The sequence below is a fragment of the Quercus suber genome, unplaced genomic scaffold, assembly GCF_002906115.3.
Source record: "Quercus suber isolate HL8 unplaced genomic scaffold, Cork oak 2.0 scaffold_31, whole genome shotgun sequence".
In the NCBI taxonomy this organism is placed as follows: Eukaryota; Viridiplantae; Streptophyta; class Magnoliopsida; order Fagales; family Fagaceae; genus Quercus; species Quercus suber.
In genome coordinates, this window is record NW_027069496.1 from 1,198,564 (window position 1) to 1,212,242 (window position 13,679).

The following is a 13,679-nucleotide window of genomic DNA, read 5'->3' on the forward strand; positions in this document are numbered from 1 at the left end:
GACCGCGAGTCCGTGTCGTGTCGGGCCGCGTCCTGCCACGTGGCATCGCCGACTCGGGCCGACGCGGCGCGAGCCGGGCCGACTCGGGCCGTATCGGCCGAATCCGAAATTTCCGGTTCCGGCCGAAATTTAAAAAAAAAAGAAAAAAAGAAAAAAAAAAGGTGTGAAACGCACCGTTTGACCTAACCTAAAAATACACTCAGACACTCACTTGCCCAAAACCCATTCAGTCCGTCCCTCATCTCTCTTTCTCTCTGTGCTCTCCGCCCTCATCTCTCTTTCTCTCTGTGCTCTCCGCGTGCAGCTCCACCTTCGGCCTTTCCCTCTCTGCCGTGTTCTTGCTTCAGGTGTGCTCTCTCTTTTCTTTACTTCCCATTTAGTCTCTATTTCTCTCTTCTTTGTGCTGTGTTTGTTGTGTTTGTGTGCTTGTTTTTTAACCCGATTTCATCCCTCTCTGTTGTGTTTGTGTGCTTGTTCGTCCCTCTCTGTTGTTTATGATATGCTACGAATAGCCGACACAAATAAGCCTTGTCTTTATCTTGTGTATGAGATGTGGGATTCAATGATAGAGAAGGTGAGGGCAATAATATATCGGCACGAAGACTTGGAAGATGATCAGTATAGCTTATTTTGGGCTGTGGTGTATGATATACTCATTGATCGATGGACCAAAAATTGTACACCAATACATTGCTTGGCTCATTCCTTAAATCCTAAGTAAATACATTTATTTTCTATTTTCCTTAGTTCACCCTTTTAGTAAAACACACGTTTCATCTATATTTGTTTTTTAATCTTTAACTAGGTATTACTCCATTGAATGGCTTTCGGGGAATCCAAAACGCATCCCTCCACATCGGGATCATGAAATTTCTATGGAAAGGAGCAAGTGTTTGGATCGATACTTTCAAGATGAGAGTGAATTAAAGCTGGTGGTGAAGTCTGAGTTTGCTACATTTTCAGGAGGGAGATTTCCTTCACCAGATGCCTTGACAGATAGGTGGGCCTTACAACCTTTGGGTTGGTGGCAATATCATGGCTCCGCATTTCCAACTCTTCAAACTCTTGCCCTTAAACTTCTTGGACAACCTTGTTCATCCTCATGCGCTGAGAGAAATTGGAGCACATACAAATTCATTTATTCCTTAAAAAGAAACAAAATGACTCCTGCACGTGCTGAGGATTTGGTATATGTGCATTCTAATCTTCGACTCTTGTCAAGGCGCAATGAGGAGTACGTCCATACAGCAACAAAGATGTGGGATATTGCAGGAGACTCTTGGAATGCGAGCGACATACATGGAGGAGCTGGAATTCTTGAGAATGCAGCCCTTACACTTGATAAGCTAGGGTTGGAGGCCATGGTTATTGGGAATGCTAACACTAGTGCTACTACTAGTGAAAGTGAAGTTCGAAGTGAAGCTCGANCCACGTGGCATCGCCGACTCGGGCCGACGCGGCGCGAGCCGGGCCGACTCGGGCCGTATCGGCCGAATCCGAAATTTCCGGTTCCGGCCGAAATTTAAAAAAAAAAGAAAAAAAGAAAAAAAAAAGGTGTGAAACGCACCGTTTGACCTAACCTAAAAATACACTCAGACACTCACTTGCCCAAAACCCATTCAGTCCGTCCCTCATCTCTCTTTCTCTCTGTGCTCTCCGCCCTCATCTCTCTTTCTCTCTGTGCTCTCCGCGTGCAGCTCCACCTTCGGCCTTTCCCTCTCTGCCGTGTTCTTGCTTCAGGTGTGCTCTCTCTTTTCTTTACTTCCCATTTAGTCTCTATTTCTCTCTTCTTTGTGCTGTGTTTGTTGTGTTTGTGTGCTTGTTTTTTAACCCGATTTCATCCCTCTCTGTTGTGTTTGTGTGCTTGTTCGTCCCTCTCTGTTGCGTTTGATTGTGAATCTTAGTTTTCTATTCTACTGATTATGAAATTTTAGCAGTGACTTGTTGCACTTGTTAGTAAATAATGATAGGTGTGCTGATGATTGTTTAGATACTCATTTTGTGTGTATTTTGGAAATGATTTTGGGATTTGTGTGTATTGTTAATTTGTTATTCTACTTATAAATTATGTAAAAAAACAAGTGCATTTTCTTAATTTTTCTGTAACTTTTATCTTAGGCTTGTAGGGTGACTGACTGACTGGGTGAGGACTTGAATTTGTGATTTGTGGATTTGTGAATATGTGAAATTGTGTTTGATTTATTATTAATTTGTTTAGTTAATAGTTATTATTTGTAGGTTAAATTGAATCTATTGAATTTGCAATGGACGAAGTTACTAGCACAGAAACTTCGCCTTCATCTAATGAAGAAGGAAATGATGAATCTCCTCTTTGACAGTATGTGACTAAAGTAGACAAACCACCTGGTGCTTCTGTTAAATCAGGTGGAAACACATACTTTAAGTGCAACTATTGTGATGTAGTTTTTATGGGATCCTATTCTAGGGTTAAGGCTCATATATTAGCAATTTCTGGCAAAGGTATTAGAGCATGCCCTAAGGCGAAGAGCCATAGGCAGGAAATGCAGCGAATGCATGATCAAGTTGAGAATGATAAGAGAGAGAGAGAACGGAGAAGTGAAATTCCCTTACCCCCACCTCCCCCAGGTCATGGGCTTGCTCCTATTTCTCCATTTCGAAGACAAGAAAGGAGTGATAGTACAAATCCGGTTGATAGTAAGAGGAGGAAGGTGGATTCTCCTTTGGAGAGAGCATTCCAGAATAGTGCTAGACATGATTTGGATAGCAGAATTGCTAGGATGTTTTACACCGGTGGGCTTCCGTTTAACTTTGCAAGGAACCCATATTATCGTAGTTCCTATGCATATGCTGCTACTCATAACATTCCGGGTTATCTTCCTCCTGGATACAATGCCTTGAGAACAACACTTTTGCAAAAAGAAAGAGCTCATGTTGAAAGGCTTTTGAAACCAATTAAGGACTCTTGGCTTGAAAATGGTGTAAGTATAGTTTCTGATGGATGGTCAGATCACAAAGGAGGCCTCTTTTAATATTATGGCTGTATCAGATGGGGGTCCAGTGTTTATAAAGGCAGTTGATGGGTCAGAGTTACAAGTTGGAGGCCATGGTTATTGGGAATGCTAACACTAGTGCTACTACTAGTGAAAGTGAAGTTCGAAGTGAAGCTCGAAGTGAAGCTATTGATATTGAGGATGATGATGTTGGTGTTTGATTGTCTTGTTGATTGTCTTGTTGATTATCTTTTATTTTGTTTTAGTTTCGAACTTGTGAGTTGTAGTCTAATTTCCAAACATTATGGAATGTTTTAGTTTTAATCTTGTGGGTTGTATTGAATTTATGAACATCTTGTTTTAATTATTATCTACTATTGCTCTTAAATTTGGTATATGTTTATATAATGTGAAAAAGTGCGCTTAGCAATATATTAAAAATATAAATAAATATATTTTTAATAATTTTTTAATCGCCGAGTCCCGCCGCACCCACACCCACCTTTTTCAAAAATTGCCGAGTCCCACACCCGCACCCGAGTCCCGAAATGCACCCGTGCTTCCTAGTTCTTATGTCATAACAAGTCAAGGAACCACACTCTCAATGAAGTTGTGGAAAAGATTTAAAGTTAAATCCAAGGATCAAAGGGACAAGTGCTTCTTTTAAGGACAATGGCATTAGCCACACGAATTTATATTACGTCTCCTCTCTATTTTCAAAATTCTGTTAGCTCTAAAATGAATGGATTGCTTTGAGATTTTTTGTGCAGGTGGGCAGGGGACGAAAAGCGTGTATACCTCAAATCTTAGGAATTCCTTGTGTAAATCTAAAGTAGTGGGAGACTTGGGGTTATGCCGAATGGAAGATAGAAACAAAGCACTAATAGCAAAGGTGAGCAACTTGGGAAAGACAATCCATGGGTGAAAATGCTCAAATTTAAATACTTGAGAGGCACATCCTTCAGGGCGACTAAAGTACCTCAAGGAGCTCATGGTAGGGGAAAGTAATTCTGGGAGTTAAATACCTACTACAAAAAGGAGCATGCTTGAAAATTGGTGATGGAATTAACTGTAGAGTGTGGGAAGACCCGTGGGTACCAATCCTTCCTATCCCAAACTACAAGCAAAGCATCGCCCAATCCTGTTCAGATCAACTAGGTCTTGAACTTCATCACTACAAACAATCCAGTGGAATCAAGAACTTATTTGGGCTGATTTATTAGCATCAAATATCCTCAAAATCCACTTGTCAAAAAATCAAAACCAAATAAGGTAATTTGGACCCTACACACATTGGGGAATTTCACTTCTAAGTTGGCTTACAGATTCAAATAATAACCCCATCCTACATATACTAAACTTCTATTCTATATTGAATAGAAGAAATTATGAAGCAGTAAGATTCAGGAATAGTTGAAAATGCTAATCTAGAATTTTGCAAGAAATGCACTTCCTAGTTGATCAAATCCAAATAAAGTCAAATTCAACTTAAATGGAGAATTGTGTGTAGTGGAGATTGTGATTTTAAAGTCTGTTCACAGTTATCCCACATTCTAATATAAGGGTCATTTTTTGGTAATGTGATTGGAGCTTGATCTTTGCTTCAAATATATGATATTGATAATTGTAGGCTATAGCTTCACTAAAATATTTGACAAATTTCTTCAATCCGTCTTGTTTGAACGCCAACTCTATGTACACACACACACACGCACACACACGCATGTATGTGTATGTGTGTCTGATTAAAAAAAATGGATGTGCAATTATGGCAGCATGCTACAGGGATAAATAACAATAATAATTTTGTACATTGAAATTTGAAACCTTACCACAGAGGTGCTTCAACCACAATGTTTCTTATTTTCAGTTAATCACAACCAGGAAACATAGAAGGCCTGGTGGAACAAGCACTTCCTCCAGCTGGCTGTGCATTTTCTTTGTTATGTGAACCCTGGCCAGGCCACAGTTTTTTAGAATCAGCTTCTGAAGTTTAGGCATTGCTCTTCCTGGAATCACAACCATGTCTAATTGACTGCAATTTTCATTTTCTAACACCCTCAATTCCAAAAATGATTTAGCACTAAATTTCAGCACCTGACCATTGTAAGCATCATGTAGATGGAGCCCTTCCAAAGAAGGCAAAACCTGAAGGGCCTCTAGTGGGTTCGTTTGCAGTTTTGATCCTTTCAAAATTAGTTTTAACAAACTATTAAGTTTGCAAATCCATGCTGGAATTTCCTCCAACCTCCCTCCGAGATTTAGATTTTTAAGCTGCTTAGGAAGCTTCATTACATAGCCCAAATCAAGATACTCCTCATTGCTTGCTGAGCTGAGTTCACATCCAAAGAAGAAAGATGTTCCATCATCTCAATGGATGCACAAAAATCTTTTCCATCTTCTTTCTTGAGTTCTGTGATCCTAAGTTCAGTCAGATTAGTCAAGTTCCCCAACTCTTTTACAATGCTCTTGTTTTTGTAGCTTGCCTTGATAAGTGACAGGATTTGTAACGATGTAAAGCACCCACTTCTTAGAAACACTTCCACTCCTACAGCAACATCCTTTATGCCTTGGCAACTAACAGACAAACAGAGCAAGCTGCGAAGTTTTGTGATCTCCCTGGGCAAATCGGTGACAAGAGATTCTTCAAGTTTGAACATCCTTAAATTCTGAAGCTTCTTAATAGATTTTGGAACTGACTTTATCCTGGTATTCCTCAGACTTAGGTGCCTTAGAAGGGTGAGTTTGAAAACTTTTTTAGGAATACGATGCAAGGCTACATTTTCCAAATATAGATCCGACAAATACCTGAAGTTGTAAAAAAGGTTTTTGGGTATTGATTCAGATGAATCGCCTCCCCCAAACACACACAATGTACGAACATCAGAGAAATCCATGTTTTGTAATATAGAGAGGAAGCAATTCTGGAGAGATAATTGGCGAGTCTTCCCACCATCCAAACTAGTGTGTGGAGGTCTGAGAACAGTAAAGAAGTCACCCTTCTCAGACTTGGAAATGATGAAACCTCTTGCAAGATTAGAAACTCGACAACTTTTACACGCCCATCAAAATCCCTTGCAATTACTTGAACCAAGCTCATCTGAACTAGCTCCTCTAAGTACTCATACCCCACCTGCTCCAGAGTTTTACCTCGTTTTTGCTCCATGTTCCCATTGCTTATCCACTGCCAAACCAGTCCTTCACTTGGGATAGAGTAATCCTCAGGGAAAAAACGAAAGGACAAGAAACAATACTTAAGAATGGATGACTAACGGTAATAACTCGTAGATAAAATTGAATAGCAAGAATGACTGACATGATCTCCCGGTTCATACTTAAGGCTATCATGGACATTCTGGAACTCCGTTGGAGTATGTGGCTTTTTTGACAAGAAGTTGGAAACTGCAACAATTACATGCGGCAATCCTTCACTTCTTTTCACAATTTTCTCAGAACAATCAACCAATAAATCTGGGCAGCTATCCTTTCCGAAGGTCTTGCTAAAAAAGAGCTGCCAAGACCCAAACTCTGTTAAGAGTTTAAGATCATAGAAACAATCACTAGATCTTGCACGATAAGAAGCAAAATTGCAATTACGGGTGGAGATGAGTATTCTACCACCTAGATTGTTATCAGGAACTATATTTTTAATGCAATCCAACTCATCTTCGGTCCAAATACCATCAAAAACAAGGAGGTAACTTTTTGATTGTAAATAAGAGTGCAGCCTCTTCATTTTGGTTTTTGCCGGTTCAACAGGTAAACCCAATGCCTCCCAAAGATTCTCTAACAAGCCCTCACGAGAGGGTAGGATGAAAACCCAAGCATTGCAATTAAAATTTTCTTTAATCATTTGATAGACTTCACGAATAAGAGTGGTTTTACCTAAGCCAGCATCTCCGATTACTAAAATTACCATATCCTTTGATTCTTCACTGCAAACAAGACTCAAAAGTGCCTTTTTATTCTCCTCAATAGCCACAAGAAGGTGATCATTTTTTGAAAAAGAATAAGTCCTTATCCCAGCACTTGAACTTGAAGTAGCTCCAAAGGTACCAACGCGAAATGCATCCAACCTTAGGATGTCATTAAGTTTTCTTTTCATAGCTTTCATCCGGGAGGAAAATTGACGTAAAAAAAATTAGCTTTACATGGAAGACTACACCACCGCAACCACCACCAACCTAAAGCAAGTATTTTTTTTTTTTTTTTTTTTTTTTACATTTTACTTGCACTTAATTTGTCTTTCAAATAATATGTAAAGTTAGTTTTGAAAGCTCACTCGTATATCTACTAGAGCTAATTATTACACCCAAATTTTAATTACAACTAGACTAACTTTAGGCTAAACACAATTAATGCATAATATACTTGATTAGCTGACTAATTAACTAAAGCATTCAATAATTGCATGGATTGAAAATTCAAATAGCGTTGAAAACACTATGAATGTTTAGACCCTCAAACAACAAATTACCAATTCAATCTTTATATCAAACAATATATGTGCGGAAGATGATAACAAGCTTATACCAGAATTGATAAACAATCTAAATCATAAATAATCACAATCATAGCAGTAATTAAATAGTAAAGATAAAGGGAAGAGAGATGCAAACATAAGGACAATACAAGATGTGTTATCGAAGAGGAAACCGAAGCCCTCGGTGTAAAACCTCTTCGCCGCCCTCCAAGCAGTCAATAATCTACTAGAAAATGTAGTTGGGGTACATGAACAACAATAGACCTTCCAAGCCTAATCTACCCAGGTACCTAAGCCCTCAAAGCTTCTTGCTCCAACAAGGTTACGCCGAACCTTTTTCTTTTCTAGCTTGCCGGATTCCACTATAAACCATAGCATCAACCAATAGTCATTGGTTCCTTCCAAACTGCTTCCCTTAGCACCAAAAAAAACCTTCTCGCAGACATGGGTATGGTGAGAAAATGATTTGGTCAAGAACCATTCAAGGATGTATCAATGGAGAGGAAGAGAGTAGAGGAATTTGAATAATCTCTTAGGTGAAGATTATGGATGAGACAATCTTGTTTTCTATAAGGTTTCTCTCTCAAAATTCTCTCTGGAAGCTCTCTACATTTCGTGGGGATGAGAGGTATTTATATTAGGGTGAGAATGGAATGTGAAACGTCAGTTTTTCCCAAACAGGGCAAGTTGGCGGCTTGGCCTTGCAACTTGGTTGAGTCGCAAGTTCAAGCCGCGAGCTAACGGCCTGGCCAACCTGGGACTTTTGTCCTGTTGTGCAACAGCTGGCGTGACTCTTCAGCTTTTGGCATGCTTGGCACGTGTGCAACTTCTGGCGACTTGTAAGTCGCGAGCCACCCGCGAGATCCAGTCGCGAGTCCCTATTTCTTTGCAAAATCTTGAGCATTTCTTCACACTCACTCACTCACTACCTTTACAAGATTCCCACCTAAATACAGGGTTACTAAATGCTAAAAAACAAGTAAATTTGGCACGGAATAAAGCCAACAAGATGGTTGATTAAATTCAACCTTACAATCTCCCCATTTAGCTATTTGGTGACAAAACCCTAAAAAAAACTCTAAGCTTAACGTGTGAGTTGGGAACAGTTGTAAAACTCACACATAACTCTAGAATCTGTGAAGCTCTTCCAAAAAATCTCCTGAAACACAATAACACAACAAGATCATTGTATACAGAAAACTTGTAATGCATATGGAACAAACACAATGTGATCAAGCAAAAATGGAATAAAGTAATAAACCATGGCTTGACCAAACAAGCAGTCACTGTAAGAAAGTGATCACAATGTTCATTCTCACTTGGAATGAACATCAGGACATTCAAGCTGATAAGCACAAAGCAAATCACTTGAATTACCAATACTCAACCAATGCACAATACATGAAATATATGCATCTATACAAGAGCACAAGAGTGAGAGTACTTAAGGAAAATGCATAACATTTAGCTTGAAGTACAAAGCAATAAAGCATATAGGCTGCATAAGCATCGTACAAACCATAAAAGCTTACAAGTATGCATAGAAACAAACCCTAAAAGTTTACAAAACATGGGTACAAAACTTAAACTAAGAACCTTAAAAACCTACAAAGGTAACAGGTACAAATCATAAACTCATAAAGTAAAAAAAAAAAAAAACTGAATAACATCATATTATATACTGAACAAATACCACCAAAGTTTCAAAACTTTCCAAGAAATATGAGTTATAGCCAAACAATAACTAATACCACAATGTATCAAACCAATAATAACATCATTTAACCAAAACACAGTATCAAAGCTATAAACATAACTGCATATGATAATGAAAGCTCCCCCTCAAACTAGCACTCCCAATCAAGTGTAACCCAAAAATTCTCCCCCTTTTTGACCGAAATGGCCAAAGGGTCATTGCTCCTGGTTGGTGTAGATGCTGTCAAACTTAGCTAAAAGTACATAGCGCTAATCCTGCATTGCTGTCATTCTTTCAATATACTGATTTTGAACCTCTCTAAGTCCATCAAGCCTTTCTAGGATGATCTGACATGCATCAGGAGGTACAGCTAATGAAGTAGAAGCCCTGCTCCTCTTGGCTCTGCTTCTGGGTGTGACTGATTGTCCTGCAGCTTCTGCTTTAGTCTCCATTGGATCCCCTTCTCCTTGGTCACCCTCCTCATCATCACATGGAATATGGACTTGTATCCTTGTGAGGGTAAACTTGTTTATGGCTGATAGAGGAGCCATAAGACTGATATCTTGAGGGATTGCAACACCCTTTGCTCTGAAAATCCTCATGAGAAGACTAGGAAATATCAGCTTGGGTCTTGAGATAGTTCTAGTCTCATCCACTATAGTGTCAAAGATGTGAGAGCTGATGTCAATGAAGGTTTTCTCCTTGAGCTCCATGAGGAAGATAGCTCTGGCATTAGTAAGGGTAGTCATCTTTCTTATAGGATATAAATTGAACATCATGATTGTGGTCAGACACCTCATGTCAACTGGGAAGGCTATAGTGTTGAGGCATCTTCCTTCTTTAACTCCACCAATCCTGGTCTGGATAGTGTCTGGAAAGAGCATTCTGTCCTTGTAATTAGTGAATTCATAATCCTCTAAACCCTCAAGCCCTAGAACCTCATCAATGTCATGAGCATCTAAGGTGAATTCCTTTCTTCTCACCTAACAACTCAACTCCTCCTTCCTTATCACAGCATTTGCATAGAATTCTCTAATTAGAGGCTCATAGACAGGAGGTAGGTCACTCAGCAATTTTTCCCAACCTCTACCCTCAAAACAACTTGGAATGAAGGTGTCCTTCAAATCCCTTAAATCAACAAATCTTTCCTGAATGATAGTTCCCTTCAAGAAAGAGTCCCTATATCTCTCAAAGTGTTGAACCGACCTAAATAGGTTAGGGTCCATTTTCAGCCTTTTATCAGATTTCTTAGTAGAGGTCTTCTTCTTTGTAGGAGATGGGGTCATCTGTAAACAAGCAGAAAAGGCCACAACAAGAGCAAAACACAATATGTGGAAATGCACACATGTTAGTAACAAGTTAGTTACAAAAGAGAGTAACAAAGTGTCAAGTCAGCACACAGACCAAGCACAGTTAATAACCAAAAGATGGATATATCAAATTAGAACTTCATCAAAACAAACAAGTTTATTCTGTATAGATGCAGACAGGAGCAAGCATTAAATAACTAGAAATGGATAGTGTAAATCACATACAAATAGATGAGAGCATATGTCAATGAAACATGACATAATGAGTATGAAATGTGCAAGAAAAACCCCAAGGCAGTAGCACACACATGATATGGTGATTTAAAAACAAAACATTGCTTGCCACACAGTTCAAAAACTCATACATTCTGATAAACCCAAAACCACATTCAGAGAAAAACACAGAAAACCCCAAACCCATATGCCCAAAGAGTAAAGACATTATCAAATGTCAAAGCTCAGAACAAGGACTAGCAACCTGATGCAAAAACGTGACACTAAATAAACTCAGCAACAAGAGAAAACAATCCCAAACAATCATACCCAACATTTTAGGCAAACCCACGTTTGAACACATTATTTCGCAGAACATAGTTGCATCTCACAAATCAAGAAAATAATGATCAAATCAGTAAGAATGAAGTGAGGGAAGGAAAACCCATACCTTTTTCTTGATGTTTGAAGTAGACATGATGCAAAAATGGATGCTTTTTCAAAAGAGACACAGAGTGTTTGAGAGAGATATTTTGGAGAAGACAATGAACAGTCACTGAAATTCGAGGGAAAACTGAAATTTTTTTGAAAAACTGTCCTTAAAACGCAAAACATGCGTTTTTCGCAACTGGGTCAAGTCGCTAGTTAAGCCGCGAAACACTTAAAAGATAAGAATCTTGAAAAAAATTTCTAAGTGTTTTTCGCGACTGGAAGGTCTACCCGCAAGACAGTCATTAGGGGAGCCGCAAAAATCTCTGTGTACCCCTCGTGACTGGACCTTCCACTCATGAACAAGTTGCCACACTGAGCTGCGAAACTCATAAAAACTCAAATTTTGAAAAATTTTCTAAGTATTTTTTGTGACTGAAACTTTGACTCGCCAGAGAGCCACGAAAAGTCTTGGAGTGAGCTCGCGACTAGGGCATGCGACTGGACCAACCCGCAACTAAGTTGCCAAAACAGGGCAACACTGTTTTTGAAATTTTTGACATTTTTGTAAAACAAAATACTTTCCAAAAGCAAACTAAAACACTCAAAAATCTTTTTGTGTTTGATCAACAAAGATTGAGCTTGTGAAAACACATTTAAACAAGTACAATAACACAAATGAATATGACATTCATTAAACATAGACTTGTGTATTGTGTGTGAATATCAAAGGTGAGATAGTCCTTAATCCAATGTGAAGCTTCAATGATCAATTCAAACAAGGTATACACAATTAGCACTAGATAATGTGATCCATCTCAATTATAGAAATGTGCATATATGACCTCCCACATGAACTTGAGAACATTTCTTTGAAGCTTTTCATTTTGCTTCAAATACATCATATCATTTGATCATTTTGAATCAAAACATCTCATTTCGAGATTGATGCCTGAAATTTTCAATATTTCAATTTGATGAGTTAGCCTTTGGCTTTTTGGGCATCATACAATATATTGTGGCCGCTTTCCCTTTTTCCTAGTCAAATACTAGTATGTGCGACAGGCTTTTGCAGCTTAATATCTCTTTTCATTTGGAGATTTACATTTGGTGAGCTCTTTAATTAAAAGCAATAAAAATAAAAGTGGGAAGATATATAGGCACAGGTCTTTGCATGTCTCAAGATCAACAAAACCATTCACTAATTATTCATGATAAGGTTGAAGATCTATTTATAACAATCACATAGATTTCAAGATTTTTCCCACAAATATATGAGTGCATATGAGACAAGCTAAGCTCGTAGATGCACAAAGCCGTTAGTACAAAGGTATAAGGCAAAACATGCTTTGAGACAACACTTAACAAAGTTGATCAAACTTTTTGGATTTTCTACTTTTTATGTGTTTTTGGATTTTTGACATAAAAGTAATAAAAATTTGATAAAAAACAATGTCAAAACATTTTAAAAACGAAACAAATAAACAAACAACAATTCAAAAAATTAGAAGCAAAAAGCATACAACAAAACATATTCACAAAGCATAGGAAGAATTGATGCATGGACATGTTATGATGCTTATGCATGAGTACCCTTTGTCACTCACACGTCACGTGCGTTTGGGGTGATATCCTTGACAGATTGGGTACGAAAGTTAGGACTGTCAAACCTCTTTGTGAAGCTTTCTACGCAATTTATGAAGGCACCAATCATCTTCATCATGTTCATCATTCCGGGATCACGGTTTTGACTTCTTAGTTGCACACCACCCCAAGACCTTTTGTCATTTCTTCTTGCTCGTGATCGAGGAGCGCTTGCATTGTTCAACGCTCTCAGCTTATGACAGTTGGGTCTGGTATGTCCTTACAATCCGCAATAGTGACAAATATGATTCGTTCTAGGACCCTATTGTAATCTTGGGAGTGAGCTTCCTCTAGCTTCATGTCTGGCTTTCGATGGATTACGGACTGCATTGAACATCCGTTGATCAGTTACATTCTTCTTCTTTTCAGTCTTAACCTTATCAAGAATAGACTTTTCCACAATTACCTCTTTGGCCTTCACAAACCTTACTTCTTTGGTGACATTAGCTGATGAGCTACTCCCTCTGGTATATCCTACTCCGGACTTGTCTGAAATTGATTTTTGATGAGCAAACATTTCATTGAGTTTCTTGGAGGAGACACGGTCTACCTTAGCGTTAGCTTAAAGCACTTCATGCTTAAGGAATCGAATTTTTGAGTAAGCTTCTAACATCTCTCCATTCATTTTCTCCACTTCACATTTAGCCTACTTGTATTGCACTAGAAGAATTCTGTAATCTTCCTCAACCCTCTTCATCTTCTTAATGGCTACATTACCCACTTTAGCATATTCACCGGTCTTCTTAAAGAGTAAGTTGTAAGTCTCTTGCAGTCCCACTGCTTCTCCAGCTTCCTCATCTTCAGACTCTTCAACTATTCCAATAGACTCCAAATTAGAGTGCTCACCAAGCTCTTTCACAAGTGTACCCAAATCATCTGAGGACTCCACATGTGCAATGGTCATGAATGTGGAGTAGTTTTCTTCTCCATCA

General features: G+C 38.7%; 1 protein-coding gene across 1 annotated transcript; it reads right to left on the minus strand.

Annotated features, from left to right (window-relative positions):
- Window positions 1–4,838: 4,838 nt before the first annotated feature.
- Window positions 4,839–7,077, minus strand: LOC111986171 (disease resistance protein RPM1). Its single transcript, XM_024017792.2, has 4 exons — window positions 6,289–7,077; window positions 5,855–6,192; window positions 5,287–5,780; window positions 4,839–5,158 (listed from the first exon to the last, which is right to left on the minus strand). The coding sequence occupies exons 1-4, from the start codon at window positions 7,075–7,077 to the stop codon at window positions 4,839–4,841; spliced, it is 1,941 nt and encodes a 646-aa protein (XP_023873560.2).
- Between the last annotated feature and the right edge of the window lie 6,602 nt (window positions 7,078–13,679).